We start from the raw sequence: 19,137 nt of genomic DNA, 5'->3' as shown, positions 1-19,137 counted from the left end.
GACGCCATGTTTTTTGACGTAGCTTCGCTTGGCGCAAACTGTATTGAAAAGTAAGGATAATTTAAAAAATGTAATTCCGCGATTGTATTAAGAATTAAATTGTCTATCAATCGCTGTCCACCCTATATTTTTTAGTCACGTTTATGAGTATTTATGTATACGAGTAGATCACTGTCTAATATGGCGCACGGACATTTTCTCACCAGCTGGGCTACATTTGCCATTGTCTAACCATGATTTTGGTGGCTAAATATGCACATTTTCGAACAAACTGTATATGTATGTTGTAATGTGATGTTACAGGGGTGTCATCTGAAGAATTCTGAGAAGGTTAGTGAAAAAAATAATATATTTTGGCGATGTTTACGTTATCGCTCTCTTTGGCTAGAATCAATGCTGGGGTAATGTTTGCACATGTGCTATGCTAATATAACGATTTATTGTGTTTTCGCTGTAAGACACTTAGAAAATCTGAAATATTGTCTGTATTCACAGGATCTGTGTCTTTCGATTAGTGTATGCTGTGTATTTTTACGAAATGTTTGATGATTAGTGGTTAGGTAAACACGTTGCTCATTGTAATTATCCTAGTCCATTTGTGACGGTGGGTGCAATTGTAAACTATGCCAGCTACCTGAAATATGGACATTTTTCTAACAAAACCTATCCCATACCATAAATATGTTATCAGACTGTCATCTGATGAGTTTTTTTCTTGGTTAGGGGCTATAAATATCTTAGTTTAGCCGAATTGGTGATAGCTACTGGTGTTGGTGGACAAATAAAAGATGGTGGATTATGCTAATGTGTTTTTAGGTAATAGATTTACATCTTTACATATTGTGTCTTCCCTGTAAAACATTTTAAAAATCGGACATGTTGGCTGGATTCACAAGATCTGTGTCTTTCATTAGCTGTATTGGACTTTAATGTGTGAAAGTTAAATATTTAAAAAATATATTTTTTTTTAATTTCGCGGCTCTGCCTTTTCAGTGGGGGTGGGGGGGGTGTGCCGCTAGCGGCACCCTAGTCCTAGACAGGTTAAACACAGTGTCCAAAGAAGGACCAGATGTATACAGAATAGTGTCGTCTGCGTAGAGGTGGATCAGAGAATCACCAGCAGCAAGAGCGACATCATTGATCCATACAGAGAAGAGAGTCAGCCCGAGTATTGAACCCTGTGGCACCCCCATTGAGACTGCCATAGGACCGGACAACAGGCCCTCCAATTTGACACACTGAACTCTATCAGAGAAGTAGTTGGTGAACCAGGCGAGGCAATCATTTGAGAAACCAAGGCTGTTGAGTCTGCCGATAAGAATATGGTGATTGACAGAGTCGAAAGCCTTGGTCAGGTCGATGAATACGGCTGCACAGTAATGAAGCAGAAATGGGGGTGGCTTGGGCGAGTTGCTGTGGGGGTTGCAGGGCTGTTGATCGGGGTAGGGGTAGCCAGGTGGAAAGCATGGCCAGCCGTAGAAAAGTGCTTATTGAAATTCTCAATTGTAGTGGATTTTTCGGTGGTGACAGTGTTTCCTAGCCTCAGTACAGTGGGCAGCTGGGAGGAGGTGCTGTTATTCTCCATGGACTTTACAGTGTCCCAGAACTTTTTTGAGTTTGTGCTACAGGATGCAAATTTCTGCTTGAAAAAGCTAGTCTTAGCTTTCCTAACTGCCTGTGTATATTGGTTCCTAACTTTCCTCAAAAGTTTCATATCGAGGGGCCTATTCGATGCTAATGCAGAATGCCATAGGATGTTTTTGTGCTGGTCAAGGGCAGTCAGGTCTGGAGAGAACCAAGAGCTATATCTGTTCTTGGTTCTACAATTTTTGAACGTGGCATGCTTATTTAAGATGGTGAGGAAGGCACTTTTAAAGAATAACCAGCCATCCTCTACTGACGGGATGAGGTCAATATCCTTCCAGGATACCCGGGCCAGGTCGATTAGAAAGGCCTGCTCGCTGAAGTGTTTTAGGGAGCGTTTGACAGTGATGAGGGGTGGTCGTTTTACCGCAGACCCATTACGGGTGCAGGCAATGAGGCACTGATCGCTGAGATCTTGGTTGAAAACCGCGGAGGTATATTTGGAGGGCAAGTTGGTTAGGATGATATCTATGAGGGTGCTCGTGTTTACGAATTTTGGGTTGTACCTGGTGGGTTCATTGATATCAAGGTTAGATTGTAGGATGGCCGGGGTGTTAAGCATGTTCCAGTTTAGGTCGCCTAGCAGCACGAGCTCTGAAGACAGATGGGGGGCAATCAATTCACAGATTGTGTCCAGGGCACAGCTGGAGGCAGAGGGTGGTTTATAGCAAGCGGCAACAGTGAGAAGCTTGTTTCTGGAAAGGTGGATTTTTAAAAGTAGAAGCTTGAATTGTTTGGGTACAGACCTGGATAGTAAGACAGAACTCTGCAGGCTATCTCCGCAGTAGATTGCAACACCGCCCCCTTTGACAGTTCTATATTGTCGGAAAATGTTATAGTTAGGGATGGAAATTTCAGGGGTTTTGGTGGTCTACCTAAGCCAGGATACAGCCACGGCTAAGACATCCGGGTTGGCAGAATGTGCTAAAGCAGTGAATAAAGCAAACTTAGGGAGGAGGCTTCTAATGTTAACATGCATGAAATCAAGGCTTTTACGGTTACAGAAGTCAACAAATGAGAGCACCTGGGGAGTAGGAGTGGAGCTAGGCACTGCAGGACCTGGATTAACCTCTACATCACCAGAGGAACAGAGGAGAAGTAGGATAAGGGTACGGCTAAAGGCTATACCAACTGGCCGTCTAGCACGTTCGGAACAGAGAGTAAAAGGAGCAGGTTTCTGGGCGTGAGAGAATAGATTCAAGGCATAATGTACAGACAAAGGTAGGGTAGGATATGAGTACATTGGAGGTAAACCTAGGCATTGAGTAATGATGAGAGAGATATTGTCTCTAGAGATGTTTAAACCAGGTGATGTCACCGCATTTGTGGGAGGTGGAACTAAATGGTTGGTTAAGGTATATTGAGCAGGGCTAGGGGCTCTACAGTGAAATAAGACAGTAATCACTAACCAGGACAGTAATGGACAAGGAAAATTGATATTAGGGAGAGGCATGCGTAGCCGAGAGATCATAGGGGTCCAGTGAGTGGTTGGGCTGGCTGGGGACACGGCGATTCAGACAGCTAGCAGGCCGGGGCTAGCAAGCTAGCAGAAGGGCCTTAGACGGGCGTGGGAATGGAGGAAAGTCTGTTTTAGCCTCCGCGTGTGGTGACGTCGATAGACCAGTCGTGATGGATTAGTAGGGTTCCAAGTAGCAGAGGGGTCCAAGTCCAATTGGCAAAATAGGTATAGTGGCCCAAAACATTGGCCAATAGATCTATTCAACTAACAGTCCAATATGCTCTAGACAGCTAGCGGTCCGCGGCTAGCAGATAGCGGGCCGCGGCTAGCAGATGGATATTCAGGGGACGTTGCAACGTAGGGGCCAGTTGAGTACCCCCTCGAGCAGGTTACGTCGGTAGTCCAGTCGTGAAGGATCGGCCGGGGTTCCGTGCCCCGTACCGGCAATAGAAGGGGTCCGGGTATTGTAGCCCAGGAGTGGCTGATGGGCCTCTTCAGCTAGCCAGGAGAATGGGACTAGCATGGGCTAGCTCCAAGCTAACTGGTGCTTGCTTCGGGACAGACGTTAGCCAGGAGTAGTCACTCGGATTGCTGCTAGCTAGCTGCGATGATCCAGGTGAAAAGGTTCAGAGCTTGCGGTAGGAATCCGGGGAAATGGAGAGAAAATAGGTCCGGTATGCTCTGGTTTGAGTCGCGTTGTACAAACAGGCGAGAGCTTTCCGAGCTAAAGGTTAGCTGATGACCGCTAGCAGTGGTTAGCTGACTACTAGCTAGTAGCTAGTGAGCTGCCTAGCTTCTGTTGGGGGATTCCGGTTTCGAGGTAAATAAAAATTACTTTAGAAAAAACAGATCCACACTACATTTGGTGAGGCGGGTTGCAGGAGAGTATTTTGAAGTTGAGGTTTAGAAAAATATAAAAAAGATATGCGAAGAAAAATATATAAAAGATATATACATGGAACACGGAAAGACGAAGGACAAAAGACGTCTGAATGCTACGCTATCTTGGATTGAGACTGCGTCAGAAGTTTACATACACTCAATTAGTATTCGGTAGCATTGCCTTTAAATTGTTAACTTAGGTCAAATATTTTGGGTAGCCTTCCACAAGAATTTTGGCCCATTCCTCCTGACAGAGCTGGAGTAAATGAGTGAGGTTTGTAGGCCTCCTTGCTCGCACACGCTTTTTCAGTTCTGCCCACAAACTGACTTACCAAAACTATAGTTTTTTGAAAAATTAGTTTTAATGACTCCAACCTAAGTGTATGTAAACGTCCGACTTCAACTGTAGCGCCAGAGACATAAACTCTGTAAAAGTCACTGCTCTGCACTTCACTGCTTATTTACACCCTATGGATATATTTATGCACAAAACCATTGGCTCCAACTGCCTTTGTCAAGAGCTCCCGACCTAGACACATCCAAAACAGTAAGCCAGGGACATATTTAGAGTGGATCCTGTTCATGATATAATGAACACGCAGCACCTTCAAAACACAAAAATAAATCCACTATTGTTGTTTTTGTTGTTGTTTATGAATCGTTGAAAGTGTCCGTTTTCATTCCAGCACTCTTCTGAGGCCCCTCAGATGGAACCTTTGATAGTACAGTCCTTGGTAGCGAGCCGTGTCGGTGGCACTGTATTATCCTCAAAGCGGGCAAAGAAGGTGTTTAGTTTGTCTGGGAGCAAGACGTCGGTGTCCGTGACGTGGCTGGTTTTCCTTTTTGTAGTCCGTGATTGCCTGTAGACCCTGCCACATACGTCTCTTGTCTGAGCTGTTTAATTGCGACTCTACTTTGTCCCTATACCGACATTTCGCTTGTTTGACTGCCTTGTGGAGGGAATAACAACACTGTTTGTATTCGGCCATAATGCCAGTCATCTTTCCATGATTAAAAGCAGTGGCTCGCTCTTTCAGTTTGGCGCGAATGCTGCCGTCTTTCCACGGTTTCTGGTTAGGGTAGGTTGATGGTATGGTGTAGTAGAAACTGTTGTTCCAAATTGATTCTTGAACTATTCCATGAGTTCTATGTAGCCTATGTTGGCTCACATAGACAGATGTTGTACTCTCCTAAATGTTCTGCATACTAACCCTATAAGCATGACACGAGAGGTTACTGTGTATCAACAGTAGCTTGAAATTGATGCAAAGAAAACAACACAACGCAGTGGAAGATTTCCTCAAAAGTATCAGTTACATACGTCTTAAATCAGCATAGGCCTGATAACTAAATCAGCATAGGCCTGATAACTAAATCAGCATAGGCCTGATAACTAAATCAGCATAGGCCTGATAACTAAATCAGCATAGGCCTGATAACTAAATCAACATAGGCCTGATAACTAAATCAACATAGGCCTGATAACTAAATCAACATAGGCCTGATAACTAAATCAGCATAGGCCTGATAACTAAATCAGCATAGGCCTGATAACTAAATCAGCATAGGCCTGATAACTAAATCAGCATAGGCCTGATAACTAAATCAACATAGGCTTGATAACTAAATCAACATAGGCCTGATAACTAAATCAACATAGGCCTGATAACTAAATCAGCATAGGCCTGATAACTAAATCAGCATAGGCCTGATAACTAAATCAGCATAGGCCTGATAACTAAATCAGCATAGGCCTGATAACTAAATCAGCATAGGCCTGATAACTAAATCAGCATAGGCCTGATAACTAAATCAGCATAGGCCTGATAACTAAATCAGCATAGGCCTGATAACTAAATCAGCATAGGCCTGATAACTAAATCAGCATAGGCCTGATAACTAAATCAGCATAGGCCTGATAACTAAATCAGCATAGGCCTGATAATCAGTACGTGTGATAACTAATGACAGTGTATTAGACAGCAGGTTGCAGAGCATTAAAGAGCCCCTCTCACAATACAATACAGCCACACATTAAAGAGCCCAGCCACATCAAAATGCTCTGGTGTCCCGGCCAGCTAGTCCCTACATGAGGCTCCATCTCCTCTCCACACATTATTACAGCAGAGCCACATTACTCACTTAATATTGTCTTCCTAGCCACTGATAATGAGGCCTAATTGGGGTATTTTCAAAGGGTTTAAGAAATGGGCAAATAAATATTATAACCCAGATTATCCTCCTCAAAGAGAGAGAGAAAAACCCAGGAAGAACGAGATAAAGAGTCAAAATGGGCCTTCTTAACAGCAACATGTACTCAATATGTAACACATAAAGAGAAAAACAAGATTTGTTGGTGTCAGTTACTAATATGATTTATTACAATTTATCTGTAATAAAATAAGTGCTCTGCTATATTTTCTGAGATGAAATGGCGGTTGGGGCTTGTTATTGGGTAAACTTCAAGGTTGTGGTTAAATTATGATGCGGCGGACGGCGTTAAAAGGGTCAACAGACTCAGACAAATGAACATCTGTCTGTCTGGTCTCATGCTGCGCCTAAAAACTTCTGTCTACTGGGTGTATCCTTCATTTCCAGACAACATATTATTTTGACATCCAATTAGGTGAATATATATATATACAGTATAACTGAGCGGAGGAGAGAATTGATGGATATTTCACAGTATAAAACAGTGACAGTATATAAAGTGATGTTTAGTGTTTACCTTGTGAAAGCTTCGGAAGTATGCTGCCTTCTCGTCTGGGTATTTCTCTAACCGCTTTGGGCCTTTACTGGACGCCTTCTTAAACATCAGCCAACACCTCCTGAAGATCTATGGAGAACACATGGAGAACAGCACCATCAGAACCTTTAGGTCCATCAGAACCCCCAGCAGAAGAAACCCCAAACCACATGGTTATTGAAAACACATGGTTATCATAACACTATGAAAAGGTATTCATTTAGAAGTGTATAAAACAACAAAAAAACTCAAACAAATTGAATACATTAACTTCTTATGGCTGCAAGGGGGAGCATTGAGTAGCCAGATAAAAGATGCCCATTTCAAACGGCCTCGTACTCAATTCTTGCTCGTACAATATGCATATTATTATTACTATTGGATAGAAAACACTCTCTAGTTTCTAAAACCGTTTGAATTATTCCTCTGAGTGAAACAGAACTCATTCTGCAGCACATTTCCTGACCCGGAAGTGGAAAGTCTGAAATCGATGCTCTGCTTTTCTTCCTGCCTATACATGGGCATGAAACGTAAGAGTCTACGTTCACTTCATAGACCTTCCCCTGGGTGTCAAGAGGCTGTGAGAGAAGAAATTTCGTGTTTATCTTGGTCTGACGTTGAATACAGGCTCTTTGTATGACGTGTCCTTCCTTTCCGGCACTCTGAGGAGCGCGCGCTGGACAGTGGGATTGCCTTCTGTTTAGCTGCCGTTATGGACGACCAATATCTCCGGCTTTGATTTTATTTGATACATGTGACCATGTCATCGTAAAGTATGTTTTTTCAATATAGTTTAATCAGATTATTGAAATTTTTTCGGGAGTTTTGCCGTGTTCCGTTCTCTGACTTTGTTGACGTTGGAGAGATCCGTGCCACTTGGCAAGTGCCCATGCTAAATGAAGAGGGAAATTTGCCGTTCTAGATCCAAACAACGACTGTTCTGGACAAAGGACACCTTGTCCAACATTCTGACGGAAGATCACCAAAAGTAAGAAACATTTTATGATGTTATTTCTAATATCTGTCGTGCATGTGAACTGGTCGTCGGCGCCCAAGTGTTTCTGGCTATTGTGGCTACGCTAATATAACGCTACATTTTGTTTTCGCTGTAAAACATTTAATAAATCGGAAATATTGTCTAGAATCACAAGATGCCTGTCTTTCAATTGCTGTACACTATGTATTTTTTCAGAAATGTTTTATGATGAGTAATTAGGTATTTGACGTTGGTGTCTGTAAATATTATGGCTGCTTTCGGTGCAATTTCTGATTGTAGCTGAAATGTAAACTATGATTTATACCTGAAATATGCAAATTTTTCGAACAAAACATATGCTATACAATAAATATGTTATCAGACTGTCATCTGATGAAGTTGTTTCTTGGTTAGTGGCTATTTATATCTTTATTTGGTCGAATTTGTGATAGCTACTGATGGAGTAAAAAACTGTTGGAGTAAAAAAAGTGGTGTCTTTTGCTAACGTGGTTAGCTAATAGATTTACATATTTTGTCTTCCCTGTAAAACATTTAAAAAATCGGACATGTTGGCTGGATTCACAAGATGTGTAACTTTCATATGCTGTATTGGACTTGTTAATGTGTGAAAGTTAAATATTTAAAAAAAATATCTTTTGAATTTCGCGCCTTGCACTTTGAGCTGGCTGTTGTCATAAGTGTACCGGCGTCGGGCTGCACGCCAAACAGGTTAATATGCATCTTCACTGATTAATTTGTCCATCTCCTTTCCAAGTGTTCCAGCCAGCATCTCTCATTATTTATCTGTGTGGATATTAATCCAGACTCAATGAGATGCTCACCGGTGCATCAACACATGAATAACTCACAGAGCAAACGCCTTCCACTCTGTCAGTTTAACCTGGGATGTTTGTGCAGTCATCTATTTATCAAGCCAGACCTATTTGTTTGGGTACACTGCTATTGTAATATTGGACACATATACACACACTAGGACACACACACACATATACACACACATATACACACACTAGGACACACACACACATATACACACACTAGGACACACCTTGTGTCACAGGGCCACAACAAGGTCAAGATTAAAAATGGGACACACACACATAACAATTCTCACACTCTCTTACACACACACATAAAAATTCTCACACTCTCTTACACACACACAAACACACACATGAATGCACACACACACACAGAAAGAGAAAGAGAAAGAGAAAGAGAAAGAGAAAGAGAAAGAGAAAGAGAAAGAGAAAGAGAAAGAGAAAGAGAAAGAGAAAGAGAGAGAGAGAGAGAGAGAGAGAGAGAGAGAGAGAGAGAGAGAGAGAGAGAGAGAGAGAGAGAGAGAGAGAACCTCACACAGGAGTCACAGAGCAACGGACACCCCGCCAAGACCAGCGAGACACCCTTCCAGACATGCAAGACCCCTTGCCGAAAGTGCTGCACCGAGAGAAGCTACGACAAGAGGACCTATACCCAGACAACAGCTTCACCAGCCACATCCCAACCAGCTAAGACCATCCCAAACAAACCCTGGCCAAGCTCTATATAGCCCCACCCCATATCAGACCTATGCCCCTACCAAACAACAATTGGGCAACAACAAATTCAATCCCTTTTAGACAACTTCCTGGACAAAACATTTCACTGTAATAGTGAAGGTGTAAACTTGGCAGTAGGAAACCTAAACAGTATATTTGACCTCTCAGCTTCCCAATTGAATCTAAACATTTCAAGCAGAGATCCAAAGAAAATGAACAACAATGATAAATGGTTTGATGAAGAATGCAAAAACCTAAGAATGAAATTAAGAAACCTATCCAACCAAAAACACAGAGACCCAGAAAACCTGAGTCTACGCCTTCACTATGGTGAATCACTAAAACAATACAGAAAACCTGAGTCTACACCTTCACTATGGTGAATCACTAAAACAATACAGAAAACCTGAGTCTACACCTTCACTATGGTGAATCACTAAAACAATACAGAAAACCTGAGTCTACGCCTTCACTATGGTGAATCACTAAAACAATACAGAAAACCTGAGTCTACACCTTCACTGTGGTGAATCACTAAAACAATCCAGAAAACCTGAGTCCACACCTTCACTATGGTGAATCACTAAAACAATCCAGAAAACCTGAGTCTACACCTTCACTATGGTGAATCACTAAAACAATACAGAAAACCTGAGTCTACACCTTCACTATGGTGAATCACTAAAACAACACAGAAAACCTGAGTCTACGCCTTCACTATGGTGAATCACTAAAACAACACAGAAAACCTGAGTCTACACCTTCACTATGGTGAATCACTAAAACAATCCAGAAAACCTGAGTCTACGCCTTCACTATGGTGAATCACTAAAACAATCCAGAAAACCTGAGTCTACACCTTCACTATGGTGAATCACTAAAACAATACAGAAAACCTGAGTCTACACCTTCACTATGGTGAATCACTAAAACAATACAGAAAACCTGAGTCTACACCTTCACTATGGTGAATCACTAAAACAATACAGAAAACCTGAGTCTACACCTTCACTATGGTGAATCACTAAAACAACACAGAAAACCTGAGTCTACACCTTCACTATGGTGAATCACTAAAACAACACAGAAAACCTGAGTCTACACCTTCACTATGGTGAATCACTAAAACAATACACAAATACATTACGGAAAAAAGAAGGAACAGCAGGTCAGAAATCAGCTCAATGTAAATGAAGAATCCCTAGAATCGAACCACTTCTGGGACAGTTGGAACACACTAAGCAAACAACAACATGAAGAGTTATCTGTCCAAAACGGAGATGTGTGGATAAACCACTTCTCCAATATTTTTGGCCTTATAACAAAGAACAAACAGCAAAAACATATACATGATAAATTACACATTTTAGATTCAACTATTAAAGACTACCAGAACCCACTGGATTCTCCATTTACATTGAATGAACTACAAGACAAAATAAAAACCCTCCAACCCAAAAAAGCCTGTGGTGTTGATGGTATCCTCAATGAAATGATCAAATATACAGACCACAAATTCCAATTGGCTATACTTAAACTCTTTAACATCATCCTCAGTTCTGGAATCTTCCCCAATATTTGGAACCAAGGAGTGATCACACCAATCCACAAAAGTGGAGACAAATTTGACCCCAATAACGACTGTGGGATATGCGTCAACAGCAAATCTTCGCATGCTTTGTTGACGTAAAAAAAGCTTTTCACTCAATTTGTCCTGAGGGTCTGCTATACAAATTTATTGAAAGTGCTGTTGGGTGAAAAATATATGACATTATAAAATCCATGTACACAAACAACAAGTGTGAGGTTAAAATTGGCAAAAAACACACACCTTTCTTTCCACAGAGCCGTGGGGTGAGACAGGGATGCAGCTTAAGCCCCATCCTCTTCAACATATATATCAACGAATTGGCGAGGGCTCTAGAACAGTCTACAGCACCCGGCCTCACCCTACTAGAATCTGAAGTCAAATGTCTACTGTTTGCTGATGATCTGGTGCTTCTGTCCCCAACCAAGGAGGGCCTACAGCAGCACCAAGATCTTCTGAACAGATTCTGGCAGACCTGGGCCCTGACAAAAGACAAAAATAATGACCACAAATACAGATTCCATCTAGACACCGTTGTCCTAGAGCATACTAAAAACTATACATACCTCTGCAAAAATGTCCTCTGTGTACATCGTAAAACACCAAATAATGGATGCAGAGCAGAATTAGACCGATACCCGCTAATTGTAAAAATCCAGAAAAGAGCTATTAAATTCTACAACCACCGAAAAGAAAGAGATTCCCAAACCTTCCATAACAAATCCATCACCTACAGAGAGATGAACCTGTAGAAGAGTCCCTTAAACAAGCTGGTGCTGGGGCTCTGTTCACAAACACAAACAGACCCCCACAAGTTTCAAAAGAATAGAGACATTTCAAACGTTATAGTATGTCTATAACAGTGTTGTAACAATGTGCAAATAGTTAAAGTACATAAGGGAAAATAAATAAATATGGGTTGTATTTACAATGGTGTTTGTTCTTCACTGGTTGCCACTTTCAAATCTTGCTGCTGTGATGGCACACTGTGGTATTTCACCCAATAGATATGGGAGTTTATCAAAAACTTTTTTTTTGTAATTATTTGTGGGTCTGTGTAACCTGAGGGAAATATGTGTCTCTAATATGGTCATACATTTGGCAGGAGGTTAGGAAGTGCAGCTCGGTTTCCACCTCATTGTGTGGGCAGTGGGCACATAGCCTGTATTCTCTTGAGAGCCATGTCTGCCTATGGCGGACTTTCTCAATTTTATTTTATTTTTATTTAACCAGGAAAAGCCCATTGAGACACAGAGTCTTTTTTCAAGGGAGACCTGGCCATGAAAGCAGCAACAATCAATACATTACATCATTAAAACATACAACAATACAATATGATCCAGCCTAAAAAAAAGCATTTACATTCGTCTGTAACAGAGCCTCCCATCAATATTTTACATTCATTCAGTTGCACTAACATATCTAGATGAAGCATGGATTGTAGACTATTCCATGCCTCTGGTGCACAAGAAGGGAAGGCAGTCTTGCCTAATACTGTGAATGTCCTGGAGACTCAATAGCGAGGCTATGCTCACTGAGTCTGTACATAGTCAAATATTTCCTTCATGTTGGGTCAGTCACAGTGGTCAGGTATTCTGCCACTGTGTACTCTCCATCTTCCCCTCTCTCCTCTACTGCTCTCTTGCGCTTTCATGAAAGATACATTAAATCAGAGCAGAATTATCAACATCTGAACATCTTATTTTATGTAGTAAAGTATTTTCCTAGTCTAGTACAACATCCATATCAGTGTATCAGTGGTTTGTTACTTGTCATGTTTCGTGTTTTTTTTTGTGGAACCCAGGAAGAGCAGCAGCTGCTTCTGCAAAAGACCAGACACTGGGGATCTAGAAAAACCAATCACCTATATCATCCATAACAGACCGGACACTGAGCATCTAGATAAACCAATCACCTATATCATCCATAACAGACCAGACACTGGCAGTGTAAATCCTTAACCTTTCACATCATTATATTATTCTGTGGGATTTACTCTGAGATGTCAGCCCTTAAAGATGTCTGTGGTCATTGGCTGATTTATAGCTCACTGATGAGCTTGGCTCACAGACTTCCTGGTTCCACTTTATTGTCTTAATATATAATACCTTAATGGCACCCGGGAAAGACCAGGGAAGCAAAAATGATGTCCTCCACCCTTAACAGTCTGTAAACGCATAAAGCGCCTTTCCGTCTGGAACAGAGTGACCTAAACCAAATACAAGCCTACAGCCCAGTCCTGATAAATAGCTTGGTATTATTTATAGAATGGTCCAGTCCCCTGATTGTTGTGATATTGTGAAGAATGGCCCAGTCCTCTGATTGTTGTGATATTGTGTAGAATGGTCCAGTCCCCTGATTGCTGTGATATTGTGTAGAATGGCCCATTCCCCTGATTGTTGTGATATTGTGTAGAATGGTCCAGTCCCCTGATTGTTGTGATATTGTGAAGAATGGCCCAGTCCCCCGATTGTTGTGATATTGTGTAGAATGGCCCAGCCCCCTGATTGTTGTGATATTGTGAAGAATGGCCCATTCCTCTGATTGCTGTGATATTGTGAAGAATGGCCCATTCCTCTGATTGCTGTGATATTGTGAAGAATGCCCCATTCCTCTGATTGCTGTGATATTGTGTAGAATGGCCCAGTCCCCTGATTGTTGTGATATTGTGTAGAATGGCCCAGCTCTCTGATTGTTGTGATAATGTGTATTTAAACAGAGCATCCGGTTATCAGTAGCAACTTTGGGAAGACTGAAACACTGTTGTGAAAAATGTAGTGCAATCCAACAAACTATGCAGTTATCTGAAGGGCATTTATAAGGAGTCGACGAGAACTTATGAAGGCTATAACATGTCTTGGGGATTGATCTTGTAAAATAGGATCTATGTATTTCCTGTCTGATATATCTAGTTGATAATCATCTATGTGAATATCAGCTGAATTTCAATGATTATCTCTCTCTGCATCGTCGCCGTGGGGGGATTGTGTATCCAGGAATCATTTGTTTATTCATCTGATGTGTTTAATAAAAGGAACACAGAGCCTGAACTTCACACTCCAGGTAATTGACTGGAGTGGATTCTTACCTGTTCTGATCCTACTGATGGAGCTCAGGGCCACTTAAGTGAGGCTAACACCTATTATACAGATAAAAACAATGGAGAGAGGAGGAGAGAGACAGAGAGAGAGGGAAAGAAAGAGAGGGGGAGTGGGAGAGAGAGAGAGGAGGAGAGATGGAGAGATGGAGAGGGAGAGATGGAGAGAGAGGAGGAGTGGGAGAGAGAGAGAGGAGGAGAGACGGAGAGAGAGGAGGAGAGAGAGGAGGAGAGAGGGGGAGTGAGAGAGAGAGAGGAGGAGAGATGGAGAGAGGAGGAGAGATGGAGAGAGAGAGCTGGAGAGAGAGGAAGAGTGGGAGAGAGAGAGAGAGAGAGAGAGATGAGAGAAAGAAAAAGAGATGAGAGAGAGAGAGGGACAGAGAGAGCAAGAGAGCAGAGGAGAGAAATAAATAAAGAGAGAGGAGAGAAAGAAAAAGAGAGAGATAGAGAGTGAGAGCGAGCGAGCAAGAGCGGAGGAGAGAGAGAAATAAAGGGAGAGAGAGAGAGAAAGGAAGAGAGAGAGAAAGAAAGAGAGAGAGAGAGGGGTGCACAGCATAATGCTTTAACATAGCATGGGACACTTAAGGTAATGATAAGCTGTATCTAGAAAGTGCTATCACAATAGAGGCCATAGTCAATAATAACATTAATAACAATACTTTTGTAATGTTTTACCTAAGTATGAAAAACACACATATGATTAAAGCCCAAAAGGCAAGAATGAGTTGTCTGGTCGTTGATCATGATCTATATCTGTAATAGTATGTCTGTCATTAAGAAACTGAATCCTGCTGCATCAAAATCGCCTCTTGAAACAAAAGCGATGAAACAAAACCATTCATTGCCTAGCGTACACAAAGCGAATCACTCGGAGAACGCCGAGAAGTCATTAGGATGCCACAAAGCAAGCTCAGAGAGAGAGAGAGCTACAGTGTTTATGAGAACAAAAGGTATGAAGGAAAAGGCTTCATTTGACCTGTTCCACGGTTGTCAAATGCTTTGTCAGTGAGCGCCGACTGTTGGCAGTGTTTCTGGGTCTGATTCAGGAAGACTTTAACACTGATTCTAATTACATTGAGGTGAATGAGACGCTGACGCTTCTAGAATGTGTGACTAATTAGAATGACGGAACATTATTCTATACAGAGAGAGGAGGAGAGAGAGATAGAGATGTGTGTGTGTGTGTGTGTTTGAACAAAGACAGCCTCATCTCCCAGAAAGACAAAATAATTCTAAAGAAGAAAGATGTTGTGAAAGTTCAATCAGCGTCTTTTCTTTGAGGTGTGATCTTATTACCGGAAGATGAAAGCACATGGTTACTACTACACTGGCCCTTACATTTCTGTGAAGAACTACCCCCAGAGGATCCTACTGTAGCTACGGTATGTTGCTGTCTCTTAATAAATAACACTCTTCCATTTGTCCACAAGAGATTTTCAAAAAGAGAGCTGTATTTTTCATGTTCCTTTAGTCCCTTATTGTATAACAAAGCAAAAGCTCTTAGAGGAGTTTGATGCCAGAAGTCCACAAGGTACACAATGATAACTGCAGTATATTGATTTCAGTGTGGAAAGAAACCAATTGTAGAAAACATGAACAATTGTGGTTCACAAAGACATATTATATTTATGGCCAAGAGAACAAATGAAATCAGTGTAGCTTGTTCGCTCTGCCTTGGTGGCACAGCTCTCGGAGGCACAGCTCTCATAGGCACAGCTCTCATAGACACAGCTCTCATAGACACAGCTCTCATAGACACAGCTCTCATAGACACAGCTCTCATAGACACAGCTCTCGGAGGCACAGCTTTCATAGACACAGCTCTCGGAGGCACAGCTTTCATAGACACAGCTCTCATAGGCACAGCTCTCGGAGGCACAGCTCTCATAGGCACAGCTCTCATAGACACAGCTCTCATAGGCACAGCTCTCATAGGCACAGCTCTCATAGACACAGCTCTCATAGACACAGCTCTCATAGGCACAGCTCTCATAGACACAGCTCTCATAGACACAGCTCGCATAGGCACAGCTCTCATAGGCACAGCTCTCGGAGGTACAGCTCTCAGAGCCAGAGTCTCGGAGGCACAGCTCTCGGAGGTACAGCTCTCATAGGCACAGCTCTCGGAGGCACAGCTCTCATAGGCACAGCTCTCGGAGGCACAGCTCTCAGAGGCACAGCTCTCGGAGGCACAGCTCTCATAGACACAGCTCTCATAGACACAGCTCTCATAGACACAGCTCTCATAGGCACAGCTCTCGGAGGCACAGCTCTCGGAGGTACAGCTCTCGGAGCCAGAGTCTCGGAGGCACAGCTCTCGGAGGTACAGTTCTCGGAGGTACAGCTCTCGGAGCCAGAGTCTCGGAGGCACAGCTCTCGGAGGCACAGCTCTCGGAGGTACAGCTCTCGGAGCCAGAGTCTCGGAGGCACAGCTCTCGGAGGTACAGTTCTCGGAGGTACAGCTCTCGGAGCCAGAGTCTCGGAGGCACAGCTCTCGGAGGCACAGCTCTCGGAGGTACAGCTCTCGGAGCCAGAGTCTCGGAGGCACAGCTCTCGGCTCACAATTCAGAACACTTTTTAAGCTGTTTCCAACGGAGAACACTTTTTACATACGTTCCACATCAGAACACTTTTTACACACGTTCCACATCAGAACACTTTTTACACACGTTCCACATCAGATCATTTTTTACACACGTTCCACATCAGATCATTTTTTACACACGTTCCACATCAGATCATTTTTTACACACGTTCCACATCGGAAAACTTTTTACACACGTTCCAATTCAGAACACTTTTTACACACATCCACATCGGAGCACTTTTTACACACGTTCCAATTCAGAACACTTTTTACACACGTTCCACATCGGAACACTTTTTACACACGTTCCAATTCAGAACACTTTTTACACACATTCCACATCGGAACACTTTTTACACACGTTCCAATTCAGAACACTTTTTACACACGTTCCAATTCAGAACACTTTTTACACACGTTCCAATTCAGAACACTTTTTACACACGTTCCAATTCAGAACACTTTTTACACACGTTCCAATTCAGAACACTTTTTACACACGTTCCAATTCAGAACACTTTTTACACACGTTCCAAATCAGAACTCTTCTTTACAGATGTTTCAAATCAGAATACAATTCAATCCTCAGCACACAAACAGGTGAAATATTATGTAAATATTTAGCAATGGCAGATATTGTACATAACGATCATAAGTCAATGATATCCTATGTGGATAGAAGGGCTGAGTTTGTCTCCAGGATACAGTCCTCATAGAAATGCTAGAGGCAGAGGCCACAGACAGTAAACTGGCTCATTAAAATGTTGCATTGCAATCATTTGAGGTTTTATGAAGTTGATAACAGTGTCATTTTCTACAGGTTTTTCTATAATCTCTTCACTGCTATGCTAGTTTAAATTCCGGTCCATATTTCGTTTTGTGTAGTGAAATGTCCCAGAGTCTGATATAGCCTGATCAAAGCACAACACAACTCAGCTGTGGTAAAAGGGCTCCTTTAGAAGTGAAATGGTGAAATAACATTTTAAACCCTGCCAATGAGTCACCTTTGAAACCTCTGTCATTTCCTGTAAGTGGACACTGATGATAAGTCCATCCGTTCAGAACATTGTGAAAGTTCAGCCGATATTGAAGATGTGTCTGGCCTCTCAATAAAACATAAGTGAACTGCCCCTGAAGGCACATTACTTACCTGCTGAATGGGCTGAGACACCATCTAAATGATTTCCAATGACAGCTCGCTTCATGTATATGACTAATCTAACATCAGGTAAAAATAGCAAAGTCTCTCTGAAGTTCTGTTCAGGAACGAGTAACAACATCCATTATATCTCAGGTGCTGGGTAAGAAAGAGGACACATCTAATGTTGAGAGGAGACCAGAACTCTGATCTATGTTCCCAGAAAGGGAAGTTTGATTTGAAAGCAAGAAGCACGGATGGATGACAATTTGTTTTACCATTGCCCCGGGTAACATTTTGTTATTGGCGGTGCCACAGGGTTCAATTCTTGGGCCGACTCTCTTCTCTGTATATATCAATGATGTCGCTCTTGCTGCTGGTGAGTCTCTGATCCACCGCTACGCAGACGACACCATTCTGTATACTTCTGGCCCTTCTTTGGACACTGTGTTAACAACCCTCCAGGCGAGCTTCAATGCCATACAACTCTCCTTCCGTGGCCTCCAACTGCTCTTAAATGCAAGTAAAACTAAATGCATGCTCTTCAACCGATCGCTGCCCACACCCTCCCGCCCATCCAGCATCACTACTCTGGACGGCTCTGACTTAGAACACGTGGACAACTATAAATACCTAGGTGTCTGGTTAAACTGTAAACCCTCCTTCCAGACATCAAACATCTCCAATCCAAAGTTAAATCTTGAATTGGCTTCCTATTTCGCAACAAAGCATCCTTCACCCATGCTGCCAAACATACCCTCGTAAAACTGACTATCCTACCGATCCTCGACTTCGGCGATGTCCTTTACAAAATAGCCTCCAACACCCTACTCAACAAATTGGATGCAGTCTATCACAGTGCCATCAGTTTTGTCACCAAAGGCTCATATACTACCCACCACTGCGACCTGCACGCTCTCGTTGGCTGGCCCTCGCTTCATACTCATTGCCAAACCCACTGGCTCCAGGTCATCTACAAGACCCTGCTTGGTAAAGTCCCGCCTTATCTCTGCTCGCTGGTCATCATAGCAGCACCCACCCGTAGCACGCGTTCCAGCAGGTATATTTCACTTGTCACCCCCAAAGCCAATTCCTCCTTTGGCCGCCTCTCCTTCCAGTTCTCTGCTGCGATTGACTGGAACAAACTACAAAAATCTCTGAAACTGGAAACACTTATCTCCCTCACTAGGTTTAAGACCCATCTGTCAGAGCAGCTCACAGATCACTGCACCTGTACATAGCCCATCTATAAATAGCCCAAACAACTCCCTCTTCCCCTACTGTATTTATTTATTTATTTTGCTCCTTTGCACCCCAGTATTTCTACTTTGCACACTCATCTACTGTCAAATCTACCATTCCAGTGTTTTAATTGCTGTATTGTATTTACTTCGCCACCATGGCCTATTTATTGTCTTACCTCCCTTATCCTACCTCATTTGCACACACTGTGTATTGACC

The 19,137-nt window shown here is 42.5% G+C and overlaps 1 protein-coding gene across 2 annotated transcripts in view; it reads right to left on the bottom strand.

Annotated features, from left to right (window-relative positions):
* LOC129858968 (docking protein 6-like) overlaps positions 1–19,137 on the bottom strand; it is a 195,470-nt gene that overhangs the window by 101,848 nt on the left and 74,485 nt on the right. For both annotated transcript variants that reach the window (XM_055928234.1, XM_055928235.1), the window contains exon 2: positions 6,714–6,821. In XM_055928234.1, coding sequence (XP_055784209.1) covers positions 6,714–6,821 — 108 coding nt within the window. The remainder of the gene's footprint in view (positions 1–6,713; positions 6,822–19,137) is intronic.

Source organism: Salvelinus fontinalis, chromosome 7 (genome assembly GCF_029448725.1).
Source record: "Salvelinus fontinalis isolate EN_2023a chromosome 7, ASM2944872v1, whole genome shotgun sequence".
NCBI lineage: Eukaryota > Metazoa > Chordata > Actinopteri > Salmoniformes > Salmonidae > Salvelinus > Salvelinus fontinalis.
Note: the sequence above shows the minus strand (reverse complement) of the source record. Positions and strands in the feature narration are given on the sequence as shown.